Raw genomic sequence first — 20072 nt, forward strand, 5'->3', positions numbered from 1 at the left:
ACGCCTTGCTAAAGTCAAAGAGAAGGAGTAGTGTTACTTTCTTTTTGTTTATCCCAGCTCTGGCATCATCAGTTCAGAGAAGTGAAATCGGTCGGTAATCAGTCAGGGCTGTTGGTGAGCTGACTTTGTTGAGTGCGCGCACAAGTGACATTTTCCAGGCAGATGGGAAGCAGGGTTCGCTAAGGGACAGGTTGAAAATATGACTTAGTGAGGGAGCAAGAACCGGCAAAGCTTTTGAGATGACAACCTGTGGGATGCCGTCGCTCCCCCTGGCCTGAGTGTCAAAGTGCGACACCGCAGCCAACACGTCCGATTCCGTTATAGGTTTGAATTCGAAATGTTCCGGGAGGTCAAGACTTTCCAGGGTAACAAGATAATCCTCAACAGCAGGAGCCAGCGGATCATTTGAGATCGCGCTGAAATGCGTGTTGAGTTCATCTGTGGTGAATCTAGATGGTAAGGGGGCCTTGGTGGCAGAAATTCCAAGTTTCTCCAGCTCTTTCCAGATCTCAGCAATATCAGTCAAGGTGGACAGGCGTGAATAGTAATAATTCAGCCTGGCCTCCTCGACTTGCTTGTGAGCATAGTCTCTAGCTAATCTGTAAACGCGTCGATCTGATTCGAGCCTGGAGTCCCTGAAACGCCTGTAAAGTCTATTGCTCTCGGATACAAGGCCACGAAGAGCCGCAGTGTACCACGGGTGACGTTGTCGTCCTGGAGTCACAGTCCGCAATGGAGCGAGGTGGTTGATGGCGTTAGTGAGGTTAGCGTTGAGTAAAGATATGCAGTCGTCAAGTGATGAGGTGGTAAGAGATGACCAGTCACAGTCGCTAAGAAAGTCTCTCAGCTTCTCAGCGCTGATTCCTTTAAAGTTTCTGTATGAGTATGTATTTGGTACGTAGCGTGGAATCTGTACGTCGAGAGTGGCCGTGATAAGGTCGTGTCCGTTGATGAAAGGTGCGTCTGTCTTCCAGTATGACTGCAGGCGATCCTGCTCGTCTATTAGGCACAGATCAAGCCAGGTGTCAGAATCCTGTTTATGGTGTGTGGCAACATAGGGAACGGACGAAAGGGAGTTCTCATCAATGAAGGCCCTGATGAAATTGGCATCTTCAGATGAGGATATTTGGTCAGAGTTAAAGTCCCCCATTATAACCTTCGTGGAGTAGTTGTGCATGTGAGTTGTTAGTTCGTTAATAAAGTTAGAGCCTTGGAAAAAAGGAGCATGAGGTGGACGATACACAACCCCCACGAAGATGGGAGAAACTCCCTTGGCCGATATCTCACAAAAGAGGTATTCAGGCTTGCCTGGCTTGCCGGACCATTCACCGTCGGATGTTGAAATAACACTAACCGTCAGAGATTTGTGTATATAGAGGGCCACACCTCCACCGTTTCTGTTTCTGTCTCGTCTGTAGAGCAGGTAATCATCCAGCGAAGGGATGGATGTCACCTTCTCGCTTAGCCAGGTCTCAGTAACAGCTATTACGTGGAATAAAGAGCGAGTGGATAAAAAGAGCCTGATCATCTCAATGTGACCCGTGAGAGAGTTCGCATTAAAATGACAGACCCTTAGACCTTCAGACAGAGATACCTCAGAACCCGATGAAGACACGGCGGATGAGCTTGATGGCGGACGTGGTGGGATGAAATGTATGTGTGGCAGCTTCATTGTGGAGTGATGTTTACGGCGAGCGGGATCCGAGCTAAAAAATTATCCAGCTCGGCGTCGGTGGTAATGACGGTGGCACGCTCGTTGTCATCATTGCAGCGGACGAACAGTCTCCCGTCCCTGACGAACGTTCGGCAGCCCTGCCTCCTCTTGGCTTCCAACCTAGCCCGTGAACGCAGCTTGTGGACGTCGGTGGGGAGTAGCTCATTGATGTTTATGAGCCCTTGGTGGTCAGGGCTCAGAGCTTTGGCCTCCTCCATCACGGTTGCGTCCAGCTCGTTGGTGTGGAGCTTGCGTTTACGAGCTTTGGCAACGACGATTGCTCGTGCTAGTGCACTCGACGAGAGTGTGACGGCCAGTGGTGGCAATCTGCCGTCACTCCTGGCGGTGTTCCGGGGTGCATCGAGCCTACCCATGACCCTGACGGATGCAATATCTCTCCGCAGGACCGTAGGGTCAAGTGCGTTTATGACTGCAAACGCGAGAAGATGCAGCGAGGTCTCACGGGTGTAGTGCAAGCCCGTGATAACAACAACACTATTTGAGGTCTGCTCCTGCCGTCGTTTGACCTCAGCCAGCTCACTGCGGAGGCTGCTAATTTCCGCAGCGCTGCTGCTGTTGTTGCTGTTGTTGTTGTTGTCCTGCTGCAATGCAGGGCTCCTCGATGAGAGATCTTGGACTTGCGCCTGCAACTCGGTGATAGTGGACTCAGCATTAAGTATGCGAGTCTTGAGTGCAGGCAGCTCATCGAGGGCCTTTAGGCGCTTCTCCAGCGGGCTAAGACGTTGCTCAATTCTTGAGATCCTCTCCGACACGATGTTTTGTGTCTGGATGGCTTCCGCATGAGCATTGCGGATGTCATCGAGAGCTTCACGAATGTCCTTCAATGTAGCTTCGATAGTTGGTGGTGAGCGAGTTGGTGAAGTACTTCGTGAAGTGCTGGCTGATGGTGGTGCCGATCTCGTCTTCTTCATCCCCGGTTGTTTTGGGGTGGTCTTAGCCGCTGTTGTCGCAGTCACCCCCGCCGCCGATGTTGACCTGGGCCCCGCTTTGGCACCCTTGGCGTCCGCACAGGGAGGACAGGCTATAAACTGCCTATCGTTTACCACGAGTGTCTTGATGTTGATGGTGTTCAGACATTTGACGTGGTAATGGAGCTTGCAAAAAGCACACCTTTTCGGCTCCTTGTGCTGAATAGGCTGCTTACAGCTGCCGCATTGCCGAAAAGGCACTTCCCCGCTCTTTTCGCCGTTTTCACTCATTTTCGTCGATAACTTACTGGCAGTCGGTAGAGCAGAAATTCGTGATGTGATATTGAGTTATCGACGGAGTGGTAGAGTCGTTGTTAAAACTCTTACGGCTAGATGGAGCGTTAGTGTAAAGAGCGAGAAAGCACCGACCTCAAACAATGTGCAGACGCCTTAGAAGTTCTCCCTCGATGCGGTAGATGTCTCCTCGATGTTGATTAGGAGCGGAGAGAGACGCCGTGCGAGCGGGAAACCCAGCCAAGCCGAGCCGAGTAGATTTTGAGGTTAGAAGCCGTGCAGAAAGTTTGTGCAGAAAAGATGTTGAAAATAAATTGCAACCTTCAGCGATTTATATGTCGTCGTAAAGGTTGCAAAAAAGAGCGTGCAACAATCTACAACAAAAGAGGGCCCGAAGGCAAGAAGCGGCAGAAAAGCAGTGCGAAAGTAGGAGCAGAATGAAAAGCTGTCAAAGCGACTCACCAGAGAGAGAAAGAGCAAGAGAGAGAGGGAGAGAGAGAGAGAGAGAGAGGAAGAGAGAGAGAGAAAAAGAGTACGGGAAGCCAGCACCTCCTGGGCTAGCGAGGCTTCCACTGGGGGACGGGAGACTAGTGTTCGTCTCTCCTACACCAGGTCAGAACCTTTGGGTTTCTCGGGATACTCTCGGTGCGAGCCATTAGGCCGCCGAGAGAAGAGAGAGAGAGAGAGAGAGAGAGAGAGAGAGAGAGAGAGAGAAAGCCGTGGGTGTGTGCGAGAAAGAGTGAGCGAGACGAGAGAGCGGTGTGCGGTGCGGGCGCACACCTCGACGTCATCCACGCGAGGCATCGGGCCAGCGTGCGCGAGAGCGAGAAAGAGAGAGAGAGAAGCGCAGCGCAGAAGAAACGCGAGAGAGTGTGTGAGTGAGAGAGCGAGAGAGAGAGGCATCGGGGCGTCCGAGAAATCCTCGCTGCTCGGTAGCAGCAGGTCGAGCTTGCTGCCAACGCGAGGCAAAGCCTGTGCGCGCGAGCTCCGATAAGAGAGAGTAGAGAGGGGGAGAGGAAGCAGATAGCTACGCCGGCGTCGGTTCAGGCATCGCTGGGCCGGGACCGCTGGCGCGAGCTGTTGGTGAGCGCGCAGCTACGTGTGTACGTGCCCGAGAGTAGAGAGAGGGGACCGCGTTGGTTCGGCCGACGACGCCGCGGTGAGCGCATGCGGTGCTGGCGATTATACGTACGGGAGAGAGAGAGAGAGAGAGAGAGAGGGAGAGAGAGAGCGCGCCGGCCGCGTAGCTACTCGAGTGGATTGCGCCGAGCTGAAATTCGGGTGAGTGAGAGAGAGAGAGAGAGAGAGCAGACGGGTCAGACTGCGCGACGTCAGAGGCGAGAGCTTCGAGACGCGCGCGTGTATATGAGAGTAGAGGTGTAACGGCGAGCCCTGCGTGGCTACTGTGCTTGGGCGGCTACGGCCACCATGTTGTAGTGAAGGGCTGGGCCAAATATACGTGCAATACAACTTAATAACTTGTGTGATTACTTCTTCCTTCTTTCCCCACGTTCTCCCAAACGTCGGCGATTACGTTAAATCCCGCGATTAATGAAAAATCTTGGCGCGTACGAGTCGTCAAGTGTTGCGCACCTGTACTGGGAGGCACAGCGTCGCACATTCATCTTCTCCTTTGCCTCCTTCCACCTCTTCTCTCACTTTTCTTTTTGCCTTCTTCTCTCTTCCTTCTCTTCATCCATCTTCTTTAGAATCTCATCCAGTGAGTTTTAGTTTTGCAGATTTTTTTTTCTCTGTGAGGGTCAGCTGCCTTTGTGCCCCCCCCCCCCCCCTCTTCCTTTTTTTACCTTTTCCTCCTTGGGAGTACTTTCCCAATAGTTTCCCCGTCTCTCTTCTCCTCGCGCCAATTCAAATCCTGGCGGGGTTTTGAATTCCTGTTCCCGTTCCTCTTCGTTCCACTTTGTGCCTACGATTTCTTCTATATGGTCACTACTGTAGTCCCGTCTGTCAGTACTACTGTGGTTCATGGTCTGCGGCTTTGGCGCTCTTCCCTCTATCACTGCCCTAACCTTACTTTGTTTTTCTCCTCTTCTCTCTCATCCCTCTTTTCTATTATTCATCTATATGATTGTGAACTTGACTTTTTTAAATTGATCTCAGTTGTTCTTTAATCTGTAATTTCAATGTAAACAAAATTATTCACATGCATGATTATACTGAAGTATAACTAGAATTCAGTTCTATTGAAGGAAAATAGTGCGTCTCAAGGATCGAGGAGGTGTCGGATAGGCTGAGAGTCGAAAATTTGGTATGTTCATTAAGTTTACTTATTTGAGCAGATCGTAGTCGGTAAGTGCACGTTTAGGCAATCTTATTTCATCGAAGTTTTTTTTTCTTCCTTTACACTTTTTGTTCTTCAGAAAGCTTTGATTTTAACTTTATGGTATTTGCTATAGCGAAAGCTGTCGCTTTCTCTTTCAAACCAGCGTCTCTAGATTTCACTCTCTGCCACGCCTTCTCTGCTGAATTTTATCAGCAGCGTTTCTCTCTTGAATGTTATCAGGATTTTTCGAGTAAGCAATGTCGTGTTCCTTACAAGCAGCGTCTAGAGAATTTATTTCTGATCACCACGAGCTAAACGTTTAGCAAGTTTAGTACCTGGGCCACAGTACTATTAACCAGGCACACGAAGTTCAATGGGTAATTTGTTCATCAAATGTATTCACTAAATCTGTACCTTTTTTCTAATGCATGATGCTTTCAAGCTCATGCGAGACTGACTGAGGGTACTATAAATGCTCATATTTATATTGATTCAGTTGTGATATGGAATTTAAGAAGCATGATTGATATTAAGAAGCAGGCAGCAAAGTTGCCAGTAGTTAATTTCGATCTTTTGACCCAGCAGCAGCAGAAAATACAGCACAATCGTCATGGAAAATTGCTACCTAGCAGTATAAGAGCAGTATTTTGTGGTCCGTCTAATTGTGGTAAAACGAACGCTCTCTTATCTCTAATCATTTATCCCAATGGTTTGAGATTTGAAAATATTTACGTATACTTGAAATCTTTAAATTAGCCTAAGTATAAATTATTCAAACAACTTGTTGAGCAGGTATTAAATACTTATCGTTTGGTGAACACGATCTCGTCGTATCACCTGATGAAGCTCAACCCAACTCAATTTTTGTCTTTGATGATATTGCATGTGAGAAGCAGGATAATGTCAAAGCTTTTTACTGCATGGGCTGGTATAAAAGCGTTGTTTGCTTCTACTTGTGTCAGTGGTATGCATACGTACTAAAACATTTAGTGCGTGACAACGTCAACTTGTTGGTAATTTTTCGACAAGATAATATGAACTTAAAACATGTTTATAACGATCATGTTAATACAGATATGACATATCAACGCTTCAAAGATATTTGTTCAATGTGTTGGAATAAAAGCAATCATAGTTTTCTCGTTATAGACAAAGACCGCGAAATCAATGATGGTCGCTTCAAAAAAGGCTTTGATCAGTTCGTAATAAGTATACAGAATACTGAATAAATTTAGCATTTGATTGTAAGACTCTAAACTATCAAGATGTCTGATTTTGATCAACAAACTGTAGTTCTACGTGAAGTTGAGAAAGCTCGAAAAGCTTTAAAAAGAAAGTACGATTTGATAAAGTCACATAAATTGGAGGTGGAAAAAAGTTTGGAGGCCTCGTTCAAACCGCTCGTGAAACCACTGGAAAAGCTAATCGATGTAAGTGAACATAATAAACAAGAAAAAAGTTTATTGCCAGTAGTAGTTAAAAAAGAAAAGAAAGAAGCAAAAATTAAAATTAGAACGTATTGAAAGTAATAAAAAATACTATGATGATGAAGGTGATGATGATGATAATGAGGATGGCGACATCGATGATGATAATGATGATGATGATCCTGGAGAATGAGCTTTTAAGTCAGCTGTAGGCGATTCAGATATTTCAGATTATGAAGAAACTGTTAGCAAAATAAAGCTGCAAATGTTGTAGATGTTTCTGATCATAAAAAAAAAACAGTTATGAGCGCTAATATCGATGAAATCATTCGATTGTTGCAAACACGACCCTTAGATACAGTATATGAAGGGCGGAAAATGCGTGATGATAAACTAATAATTGGAAATACTCCTATAAGTTTTAAAAAAGATAAAATTATTGTTGGTAATAAAGTGTATGAAAAAGATCTCGGTCTAGTGGAATTGTTGTTTAAGAAATATCATGTTGATACTTCAATCACTGATAATGATAAGAAGAATTATGCTAAGATTTTAAAAGACACAAATACATACAAAAAATACTATGATGCAAAGGAAAATATTGGTGAAAATACAAGTAAGAAATATACTGATTTAGTGAGTAAAATTCTCAAGATTGGTAAAAGTGCTAAGAGGCTTATGTCATATAAGATTGCTCATAAAAATATCAATACTAAATACCGTTATTGGGATGATCTAAATAAACTTGTAGATCGTTTAAGATTACCTATAGCTGAAACATCTGCTAGCAATAATAACCATGTCAATGAAATACAATCAATCATTAAGGAGCTTCGTGAAACTCAAATTATTTTGTAACAACTCAGTATCGAAATGAGTATTGACGTGTTTGAACGTCAACTAGTCCTTGCAGGCATATCTCGAGGACCACCTGGACTAGAATTAAAGCTGACTAGTAATGGAAATTTTGATTAATAGAATAGAAAACTGTGTCATGTTGGTGATTCTGTGGATCAAGATGATGCTGTAAATTTGAAGTCTGTAAAAAAGTTGATTAAACGAAGAGCTGATAAATTTGAAAAAGATTTACGTGAAGTGGAGAGCCTAGTAAATGATAAAATTATGAATACTAAGGCAGAATTTTCTAGAATAAATAATACGCTAAGAGATTTGCAAGAGAAATTACAAATCTTGGATTCTGGAATAAATAAACTTGTAAATCATGTTGAAAGCAGGACTATGGGAGGAACTTCATAAACCTGCTCAACGTAATTATCCACGTCGTTCTTTTCTCAGCAAATATATCGATGTATGAAATCATCAAGGTCTGAAATCAATACTATTGCAAAAAAGAGTACCCAATAATTTGCAAACAGATCGCGGAAAAGAATTTAACGATAAAGATTTCGACAAACTAATACAAAGTTATAAAATATATCTATACTCCACCTATAGTAATCTTAAAGCATCAATTTGTGAACGTTTTAATCGCACTCTAAAAAGCATGATGTGGAAGTTATTTAGTCTGCGTGGTAGCTACAAATGGTTGGATATCTTACAAGCCAGGAATAAAGCCTGCAGAAGTAGACAAAAGCAAAGTTAATCGTATTCTTAATCAAATTAAAAAAAACCAAACAGCCTAAATTTGTTTAAACGAACTAAATTTAAAATTGGAGATAAAGTACGTGTAAGCCGAATCAAGGAGGTTATCGATAAGGGCTATACACCCAATTCAGACAGTATTTTGTTTATTTACTTGTACTTCAGCACCGCTTTTTCTTTTAGACAAAACTTTAAGTCTTGCTCTCATACATTCTACTCTTCCCATAGAACATATAATGCTATGTCGTTCTTGAACTGTGAGCTTTTTATTCCTCAAAACTTTACGAAATGTCGTTAATGTTAAAAAATTGATGTTTTCATCGTGATATAGTAGATAAATGAAGTAGAAAATAATAATTTTTCGACCTCTTCCAAGAGCTTAACTTGATGTAAGCATTCATTCATAATATCCTCCATTTCCACAGTTGATATCTATTTATGAAATAAAAAAATATTGTTAAATTTATATGTTTTAATTTATATTTAAGTTTAATATCGTAAAGTATTATTATGACATTTGAGATAAAAAACTCTAATGTATATGAGAGAAAAGAAGAGCGATAAAAGAGATATAGGTAAAACGAAGGTCTAATGCCCAATGTGAGAGTAGTGTGCGTTTGCCTACTACTTGACCACTAAGAGAGAGAGAGAGAGAGAGAGAGAGAGAGAGAGAGAGAGAGAGAGAGAGAGAGAGAGAGAGAGAGAGAGAGAGAGAGAGAGAGAGAGAGATTAGATTAGATTTATTTGACTTACAATATGTTGTACGATAAATTGTATACAGCAGCAATAGTAGTACAGCAAAAATGTGTATTGTGAAAGTATGATAATGTGAAGATGGGTCAAGCGAGAGTGTGTGAGTGTGTGCGTTTGCGTGAGTGTGTACAGGCGTGTGTGTGTGTGTGCGTTTGAGTGAATGTGTACAAGCGAATTCAAGTGTTTGTGTTTTCAAGCTCAAGAAAGTGCTCTTTAGCTAGTCTCTTGAAACCTGAGACAGATGTAGTGTTACGAATGTGAGATGGTAGGTTGTTCCATAGGTATGAGGCGCTGATATGAAACGAGTTCCTCAGCGTCTCCGTCGTGAATGTCGGACTATCCAGAGGTATCACCTCCCCCCTAACAGGCCGAAGTGTCACGCGGAAGTCAAAGTATGCCAGTACGTATGATGGTACGGCTGTGTTAAACATTTTTCTTAGGAAACAAACAGTGAAATACTTCCTGCGTCCGGCAGTGGTTAGCCACTGCAACTCCCGCCTGTATGGGGAAATGTGCTCATCTCTTCTTACACCATAGATGTACCGAATTCCTGTATTCACGAGCCTCTGAAGTTTTAGGTCGAGTTCCTGCGTCAGGTCACAGTATACGAGGGAACAGTAGTCTATAAGAGGTAACAGGAGGGCCTGCACTAAGTGCTTGCGCAACCTGAGATTGGTGCTTTTCCTGAAAAAGTAAAGCCTGTACATTAGTGTGTGAGCACGCTTACACACTTGTGTAATATGCTCCCTCCATGTAAGCTTAGAGTCGAGCACCAATCCCAGATTACGCACGGAAGATTCAAAGCTGACCTGGGCACCTCCTATGTTAATGAAAGTGTTAGCTGTTGAGGGTAATGCGTTTATGTAGTAGGGGGAGCCTAGGACAATTGCTTTGGTTTTGTTAACATTGAGTTTTAGCCTGTTCTGTGCAGCCGAGCCCATTATCCTCTCGGCATTAGCACTCATCCTGTTTGATAAAGAATCGGCATTGACTGTAAATTTTCAAGTCATCCGCATAGATGAGATGGGAAACATCGGAATCAAGGCAGAAACCGATGTCGTTGATGTACAATGCAAATAGCAAAGGACCCAGAACGGACCTCTGCGGGGCGCCGATGTTAAGACGCCGAGTGGAGGAACGTTCGCTATTGTTACCAACGACGGCCTGCTCTCTCCCAGAGAGGTAGGAGGCAAACCAGCGGATGACCTGCTTTGAGAAGCCGAAGGTGGATAGCTTTCTCAGGAGCCTGGCGTGACACAGTGTGTCAAACGCCTTGCTAAAGTCAAAGAGAAGGAGAAGTGTTACTTTCTTTTTGTTTATCACGGCCCTGGCATCATCAGTTAGTTTAATTAGGCCAGACTGAGTGCTGTGACCAGTGCGGAAGCCTGTTTGAAGATTATCTAGTAGGAGCCTTGATTCAAGGTATTCTGAGACTTGCCTGTGCACCTACCACTCCAGGACCTTGGATAGAAAGCAGAGAAGTTAAATCGGACGGTAGTCAATCATGGCTGTTGGTGAACTGACTTTGTTGAGTGCGCGCACAAGTGACAATTTCCAGGCAGATGGGAAGCAGGGTTCGCTCAGGGACAGGTTGAAAATATGACTTAGTAAGGGAGCGAGAACCGGCAATGCTTTTGAAATAACAACCTGTGGGATGCCATCACTTCCCCTGGCCTGGGTGTCAAAGTGCGAAACCGCAGCCAACACGTCCGATTCCGTTATAGTGCTGAATTCGAAGTGTTCCGGGAGGTCAAGACTTTCCAGGGTGAGAAGATAATCCTCAACGGCAGAGCCCAACGGATAGTTGTAGATCGCGCTGAAATGCCTGTTGAGTTCATCAGTGGTAAATCGAGATGGTAATGGAGCCTTAGTGGCAGAAATTACAAGTTTCTCCAGCTCTCTCCAGATCTCGGTAACGTCGGTCAAGGTAGACAGGCGTGAATAATAATAATTCAGCTTGGCTTCCTCGACTTGTTTGTGAGCATACTCTCTAGCTTATCTGTAAATGCGGAGATCCGAATCGAGCCTAGAGTCCTTGAAACGCCTGTAAAGTCTATCCCTCTCGGATACAAGGGCACGAAGAGCCGTGGTGTACCACGGGTGACGTTGTCGTCTTGGTGTCACAGTCCGCAATGGGTCGAGATGATTGATGGCGTTCGTTAGGTTAGCGTTAAGTATAGATATGCTTTCGTCGAGTGATGACGTGGGGAGAGATGACCAGTCGCATGTGCTAAGAAAGTCCCTTAGCTTCTCGGCGCTGATTCCTTTAAAGTTTCTGTAAGAGTATGTGTTAGGTACGTAGCGTGGAATCTGTACGTCGAGAGTGGCCGTGATAAGGTCGTGTCCGTTGATGAAAGGTGCGTCTGTCTTCCAGTATGACAGCAGGCAATCCTGCTCATCCATTAGACACAAGTCAAGCCAGGTGTCAGTAACCGTCAGAGATTTATGTATATAGAGGGCCACACCTCCTCCGTTTCTGTTTCTGTCACGTGTGTACAGCAGGTAGTCATCCAGTGAAGGGATAGATGACACCTTGTCGCTCAGCCAGGTCTCAGTGGCAGCTATTACGTGGAATAGAGAGTGGATAAGAAAAGCCTGATCATCTCAATGTTACCCGTGAGTGAGTTCGCATTGAAATGACAGACTCTTAGACCTTGGGACAGAGATACCTTTGAACCGGATGAAGACATGGCAGATGAGCTTGATGGTGAATGTGGTGGAATGAAGTGTGCGTGTAGCAGCTTCATTGTTAAACGATGTTGACGGCAGGCGGAATCCGAGCTAAAATATCGTTCAGCTCGGCGTCGGTGGTAATGACGGTGGCGCGCTCGTTATCATCGTTGCAGCGCATAAATAGTCTCCCTTCTTTGACGAAAGTACGGCAACCATGCCTCTTCTTGGCCTCCAGCCTAGCCCTGGAGCGTAGCTTATGAACGTCTGTAGGGAGCAGCTCATTGATGTTTATGAGCCCTTGATGTTCAGGGCTCAGGGATTTTGCCTCCTCCAGTAAGGTTGTGTCCAACTCGCTGGTGTGTAGCTTGCGCTTACGGGCTTGGCGATGACGTTGACGGTGTTCTGGCACTTAACGTGGTCGTACAGACCACAATATTCACATTTCTTGGGGTTTTTGTACTGTATAGGTTGTCTACAGCTACTGCATTGTTGATAAGGCACTTCCACGCTCTTCTCGCCGTTTGCACTCATTTTTCGTCGATAACTTATTCAAACAGTGTGAAAACGCCTTGAGGGTAGAAATTTTACAGTTGAAAAGATGACAAAGAAAAATTGCAGCCTTCGGCAATTTATGTATCGACGTGAAGGTTGCAAAAAGGAGCGTGCAACTATCTACAACAAAAGAGGGCCCGAAGGCAAGAAACAGCAGAAATGCAGTATAAAAAATCGATGGAGCAGCAGAGCTGTCAACTGTACTCACCAGAGAGAGAGAGAGAGAGAGAGAGAGAGAGAGAGAGAGAGAGAGAGAGAGAGAGAGAGAGAGAGAGAGAGAGAGAGAGAGAGAGAGAGAGAGAGAGAGAGAGAGAGTGAGCGAGAGAGAGAGAGAGAGAGAGAGAGAGAGAGAGAGAGAGTGAGCGAGAGAGAGAGAGAGAGCATTAGTTCGAATGGTACCACGGGTCAGTAAGTGTGCCCGAAGAACTTCCTTCTGCACACGTAAAAGCAATAATTGTCATCTAATGTAACCTTATTAGTCCAAGGGATGTGAGTGACTTAAGAAATGTAAGACTACATGGTAGGTTTCTCGGATGCAACGCTGCATGTGGATGCAATAATTGTCACCGACTAGCAGTATCAGTTTAAGAAAAATGGAAAAACTCAAGAAATTTGAGACTATGGGGTAGAATTCTTAGACGCACCGCTTATTTATAGATATTTTTTTCTTGAAATTTTTTAAATTTAATATAGAATTAACGTTATTTATACCAGTAAAGTCTCAGCTTTCTATTGTAAGATGCTTACTCCGATTAAACTAATAAATTAATGATAATAATTAATGCAGCAAGACAACTTCAGACAACTGAATTAAATATAATAGCTAAAAAAGTGGGGGTAATCTTCATAATGTGTATTAAAAATCCGGAATATAACGACATTTTGAAATCATTGTATTGCTAGTCAACTTTTTAATAATATAGTGTTACCGAAATTTACCGACTTTATCATATCAACCATGCGTGGTTACCAATAAGTGCTAGCGTTTATCAGGAGCTTAGTGCAAAACGTTAAACTTAGCAATTCATGGCTGTAGGTGAATAAATTCTTGGGTATGCAAGAAAATTTAATATTATAATATCAGTGCTCGATAAACCGGATAATAAAGAGTTTTGCTCGTGATTGTTAAATAAAGCAAAGTCACTTAACCATAGCGACTTTGCGACACAACAACTGCGCGGCATTGCAAATCAAAGCAAAGTCTTATCGACTGCTCAGTGAGAAATATTTTACAAAGCAAATCATAAATCTAATAATTGAGATAATGGAGACATTTAAGTTAACTATCTTGTGTATTGGAAATCCGGAATATAATGACATTTTGAAAACGCGCAGCGTACTGTAGAGTCGTTATTATCCGGTTTTCGTTACACAAGATAGATAACCTATTTATCAATTAATTATATCACCTACTTATGTCATAATTTGCTTCGTAAAATATTTCATACTAAACTATTAAAAAGACTGCAATTATTGGCGATAACGTGCAGCTTCTGTAATTTCGTTACAATCTGTTCTTGCTACAAAAGATGGATAACTTAAGTGTCTATTAATAAACTTGTTTACTGAAGCTATGATTCGCTATGTAAAATATTTTTCACTGAACTCTTGAAAAGACTGCAATGATTTGTAATAACTCGCTTCTACTGTAATGTCGTTATAATACGGTCTTGTTACACAAGATAGATAATCTAATAATCAATCAATCATCTCGCCTACTAATGTCATAATTTGCTGCGTAAAATATTTTATTCTGAACTATTAAAAAGACTGCATTAATTTGCGATAACGCAAAGCATCTGTAATTTCGTTATAATCCAGTTTTTATTACACAAGATAGATAACCCAATTGTCTATCAATCAACTTGCCTACTTATGTTATATTTTGCTGCGTAACATATATTCTACTGAATTATTGAAAAGACTGCATTAATTCGTAAGAACGCGCAGCTACTGTAAACTCGTTATAATCCAGTCTTATCACACAAGAAAGATAACCCAATTTTCTATTAATTATCTTGTCTACTAAAGTCATGATTTGCTACGTAAAATATTTTTCACTGAATTATTAAAATAACTACATTTATTTGTAATAACTGGCAGCTACTGTAATATCGTTATAATCCGGTTTTCGTTATACAAGATAGATAAGCTAGTCTTTTGATTATCTTGCCTACTAATGTCATGTTTTGCTGTGTAAAATATTCTATACTGAACTATTAAAAAGACTGCACTGATTCGTAAAAACGCGTAGCTACTGTAATGTCGTTATAATCCGGTTTTCGTTAAACAGGATAGATAACCCGATTATCTATAAATATTTTTGCCTGCTGGATAACTGAATTTTATATTATTCCAATTTCACAATGTAGCTGTTATATTCCGATAACTACGGACTATTTAAAAAATTCAATGACAAACATACGTTCTTGGAATTTTGTTATAATCCGGTTTGCATTATACAAGATATGTATCTTATCTGCTGCCTAAAAATTTGTAAATACGCGCAGTAGCTGTTGAGTCGTTATATTCCGGTGAGTTCTAAAGATTCCATACTATTTAACATACTTACAAAGATTTTTCATTATCTAGTGTATTGGGTTCTAATAATTTTTCCCATTATTTTGAAAACTAGAGTCATTATTTACTGCGTATATATATATTTTACTGAACTATTGAAAAGCCTTTGCTTTAATTTGTGGAAACGCGCAGTAAATGTAAAATTATTTCAATCCGGTTACTTTGGCGTTGATCTTGTGATGCCATTATTTTTTGGTTTTCAATACCCAACTTACATATTAATGATTAAGTATTTGTAATCTAGTCTATTTGAGCCATAAAACTTTTTGCAACCTTTTTTACTACATCTTTGACAAGTCTTTGTATTGATTCGCCAATGCGTGCAGTTATAGTAAAGTTGTTTTAATTTGGTACTTCATATACTCTCTCGAAAACAAGCTAAGCGGTTCTCTTATTCAAAGATCCTAAACTGTAAGATTCTTGGGAAATCTGCTGCCCCGGCCCGAGCGGATAGTGCATAAGAGCGACTAGCTCATCACTACGAAAATTTAGTGCAGCTGCTGCCCCGGTTTGAGGCAACAGCTGCACTAAAGCAGCCAAAATAGGGCAGCAGTTCTCCTAAAGTGGCGCTACTGTCAGACTCACAACAGCCGTGCCGCGTTTTAGGGCAACAGCGCTACAAGAGGTCCATTTCATGCCTAAGTTGTGAAAAATACTTTACATGCCAGCGGCCGGGTAGTGACATTTCTTATCCGCTGCGCAGACGGGGAAAAGTCACTTTCCGACCGCTGGGGAATGTAAAATCGCGTACGCACCAAGACCAGGAACAAAAAATGCTCAGATCGCATGTTACATATAATACACATGCAATCTAAGACATTCTTTATTTTTCTGGCCTAGGTAAGTAATATACTATTTCCACTTACTAGCGCTTATCCTCCTGCTCCGAAAAATGTGATTTTTTATTCATCTCTTCTGCATGAAAAAGAGCCTTTTGAAAATGAATATTTAAAGACCTATGTTATTTATAGAAGCATTTTGTTTACCTTATAATCAGCTGCCTCCGTCAATTGTGAACTAATTTCTCTATTTTTTGTTTTCTCTTCAGTGAGCTGTGTATGGAGCCGACCCTGTTGCTTCATTAACTTCTTGATTCTACAGAAATTCATAAAAAGTAATATAGGTAGTTACATATTTATACCAATGACAATGAAATTTTCATAAAATAAAATGTGAGATGATTATACCGTAAATTTGCCTCATCTCTTTCACTTTGCAGTATCGACTTGACGCGTTCAGTATCTTCTTGAAGACTAAGTTTCCTACGCAAAAGGTCTAAATGTAGATCACGCCGTTGAAGCTGTTCACGCAATGTTCTTACTCGACGTTGAAGTTGGTAAACGATGGATGTCTGGATTAGATATTCATACATTAATTCAGCCATAAGAATTGAAGGTTAATTTTTAATTTAACTTATTAAATTAGGAAATAAATTCGAAATGATTCTTTATTAAAAATTGTACAATTGGTAATCAAACAATAAATTTGTAGTTGCAATGGGTAAATTGAGAAAATAATTTAAATTAATAATAAGCATTAATTACCTCGCTCTTAATATTAACCAATTAAAATAACTGTGACTTTGAATATTTAACCGACTTATTTATAGCAGCGCAAATTTTAACTTTACTTTAATAATAATTAAAACCTTTTCTTTGGAATCTTACCTAGCTCGAAAGTGAAACAGACCCAAGGTTAAGGAACAGGTAAAACAAAATAAATGGCAGAGGGTTAAATTATCAGAACACAATTCGATTATGCTGTACTGTAGAAACTGGTATATTCTGAAAGCCCGTCAATTTAGCCCGACTATAACTAACCCATAAGAAAAGATCCCCTTAGAGCACGACTTTATCGATTCTACGGATTTAATTTATTTCAAATGTGATTACTAGCAAGAAACGCTCGCTTCGTTCGCGATTTACATATTTATTAAAATGATATTCAATTATTAGATGTGATCATTAAATATACTATTAGAAGTATTAGACTATTATTATTGTACACTTGATGGTAGTTCATTCATGTAGAAAGTTTTTGAAATGGTCCAATCAGATTGCCAGATTGTAAAATTCTAACCAATCATAAAGCACGATTTCTAAAACATTCCACGAGAATTAACTACTGTCATGTATAAGTAAATATATTTAATACAGCCAACATTCTATAAAAGTAGTTATAGCTTCTAGTACACAGGACCGGTTTTAAAATTATAGAATAGAATGGAAATAAATATTAAATATAAATAGTACATTACGATACGTGTGACTTAAATGGTTCTTTTTCACACAGCGCAGTTAGCACCCGAGCGTAGCGAAGGCGCTAAGCGCCGTGTAAAACTGAACCATTTATGTCAAGTGTATCGTATAAAATTTTATAGCACAGACTGCTAAAATCCGCAAGTCTAGCCTATTCGTGACTAAAGTAGTCCTTATTTGCACCGTGAGGTTAGCGCACGAGCGTAGCGAGTGTGATAAACACAGTGCAAAAAAGGACTACTTTAGTCACAAATAGGCGTGACTTAACAGTGGATTTTAGCCACATTGTGCTATAAAAAATGTTCTTGATCTCTATGTAATTATTTGATGAAAGTATTAATAATATTAACAAAATATAACAATAATATAATATTAATTAAAAATTTTTGCTTCCTCTTAGAGGAAGCTTTGTAATAGTAAAATTTTAAGTTTCGTCAAAACTTCTAGAAAATACTTTTTGGTGTGTTAGAAGTTTAAATCAAGTGTTTTTAGAAAATGTCCCTACGGATGTGTGTGTGTTTTTTTTATGTGGCGTAGGCAAAGCAAGCTCTGCACAAGTGGCCCTCCGACATCGGATCCGCACAGGTACTATCGTTAAACAATACTTCCGTGGGGCCGGTTAACTTGCCTTTTTTTGGCTTCTCCTTTGAAGTTTGACATTTCCATACATTCCCTATCCACCAAGGTGATTAGGGGATGTGTGTGGATGTGTGTGTGTATGTATATCGTAATATTTCTGGAACTACTCCGTCTTTATCAATAAAATTTGATATGCATATATATTTTTGGATTCTGAATACGGGGAAAACAGTTTCTCAACTATGTTTTTATGGCAATTTTTTGATTTTTGAAAAACACTATTTTGCGTTTTTTCATTCATCCCATTGCTACAAACAATTCAGCTATAATGAATTTGAAAGAGAATAAAATTATCTACTTTTCCTTGTTTGCTCCTTGGGATCGGCCGCTTTGTTCGGCAGATAAAATTAAAAAGGTGATTTTTTCTTAAAAATTTATATCTTTGAAACTAAACATCATAACCTTGCAAAAAAAATTATGTCAATGCGTCACGTGTCAAAATATATGCCATTAAAAATTTCAAGTGATTTGACTACTTATTTTTTCAGTAATAAATCGGAAACTGAAAAAATTGTTTTTTTTTGTGCCTTGATTACGGACGTAACAAGTTTTTAGGAAAAAGTAGACATTTTATGTATTTCGGCTAAGTTCATTGTACAGCTTTCAAACCTCTATAGTTCGTAAGATATCAAGGTTTCAATTTTTTTTTTTGAAAATTCTTTGATTCCTCATATCTCTAAAACAATACAGTCAAACGCTTCAAAATTTTATTTGGCCATTCACCATAAAAAAAGCTATCTGCTGCTAAAATTTTAAACGATTTCGTCGAGCGGTTTTCAAGTAAAAAGCTAAAATGTAAAAATCGTTTTCTCGAAAATCGCGAGAGCAACCTATCTAATGAATAGCCTGTTGTTTTGATGGTTAGGTTGGTTAGAAACACATGTAAACATGCGTGAATTTCTGTGAAAAAAAAAATTGACGGCAGTGTTTGTAATCTCTAATGATAAAACAGAGGGGTCTGCAAACTTTTGGACAATGAACTATCCAAAACTTATATATTAAATTATGTATCAAAAACCGCCTCATACATTAGCAGGCAGATATACTGTATATTAAAACAATATTTTATTTAGTAGACTAAAATTTAGTTGGGGGAAGCTACGTGCCAATAAATTGGCAGCGGTTTTTTTTTCTACATTTATAATATTGTAACGGTTCAACTTTCCCCAGGATGTTGGACAGTCAGTCGGTTCCAGGATCTGGATTGGGGAAAGGGGCAATAAAAGAGTCTGTTCTTATGTTTTTAATGTTAACAAAATATATTTCCTTAAGTAGATAATAGTAATTGGGAATCGGTTGTTAAATCCCGTCTGAAACAGAAATCAATTATGCGCTTGGTTAAGAATATATCGCCTTTACAAATGGAATTGTTTAAAATAGCGCTGTTAACAATTTACGAAAATATCTACGCGACTTCGCTATAAGAATGAGTCGGTGGTTACGGCTACGGTGTTTCGGTACGGTGACGGTATGGCGGAATGGTGATGGGTTTGAAGGTTAGGATTTCATTCGGTACGGTGGAGTCGTGTGCGCATGGCTACACCGATCCGGGTGACTTGCGTAACAATAATCTCGACCGCCCTGTGTGCGCACAGTAGCGGCCAGGATAGTGTAACGGGATTTTGAGGTTATCCCTCGAATTTATGAAGTCGTGTGCGCACGGCTCCACAAATCTTCATCGCTCGTCTCGTTCCTCTCTTTATCCTGTATGCGCACAGAGATAAAGCGAGTCGTGAGATGTCGGCGTAAGGCTGGCTTTGTTGGTTAGGATTTTTACGGTGGCACCGGGTATCGTCACGTGTGCTCACGTAGACGAGGCTCGATGTCGCTCGGGTGTTCCGGATTGCCTCGTGTGCTCACGACGGCAATTCGGAGTTTCGGGGTTCGGAGATACGGGTTTCGGTTCGTCTACCAAATCGTCACGCGTGCTCACGAGACGACTTCGTCGGCGCAGATCTATTCCTGGCTGTTCCCTGGAGTAACGTGTGCGCACGATGCTACCTGGAGTGGAGCTCGAGTAGAACTCTCTACCGTGTTGCGCTGTCCACCTTATAAAGGCGCGCGGTGCGGATACGTATGAGCGCGTACGCCGCTCGCGCCACCTGGCGCGTCGTTGCTAAGCTGTTCGTCGGCTGTCGCGCTCCGCGCTCGTGCGGACTCGCCTTGCGGTTGTTGCGCGCGCGCGCTCATTTCGCGTCGTGTGTATTCGCTCGTTGCGCATGTTATGTTTATTACGGCTGTCTTCATGTGTATTTATATGTGCGAGACTCGTGTCTCGTCACATCTCCCCTTTCTTACGGAGCGCGAAATTACGCGTAACAAAAATTTCGCGCGCTAAACAAAAACAATGTCGGCAAACAAAACTTCGCG

At 41.4% G+C, this 20072-nt stretch overlaps 1 protein-coding gene across 1 annotated transcript in view; it reads right to left on the reverse strand.

The window, feature by feature from the left end:
- Window positions 1-20072, reverse strand: part of LOC107981654 (coiled-coil domain-containing protein 170-like) — a 290914-nt gene that overhangs the window by 136586 nt on the left and 134256 nt on the right. Inside the window, exons 4-5 of the mRNA XM_032601858.1 lie at window positions 15993-16156; window positions 15792-15900 (exon numbers count right to left, since the gene is read on the reverse strand). Coding sequence (XP_032457749.1) covers window positions 15792-15900; window positions 15993-16156 — 273 coding nt within the window. The remainder of the gene's footprint in view (window positions 1-15791; window positions 15901-15992; window positions 16157-20072) is intronic.

Source organism: Nasonia vitripennis, assembly GCF_009193385.2.
Source record: "Nasonia vitripennis strain AsymCx chromosome 3 unlocalized genomic scaffold, Nvit_psr_1.1 chr3_random0010, whole genome shotgun sequence".
NCBI lineage: Eukaryota > Metazoa > Arthropoda > Insecta > Hymenoptera > Pteromalidae > Nasonia > Nasonia vitripennis.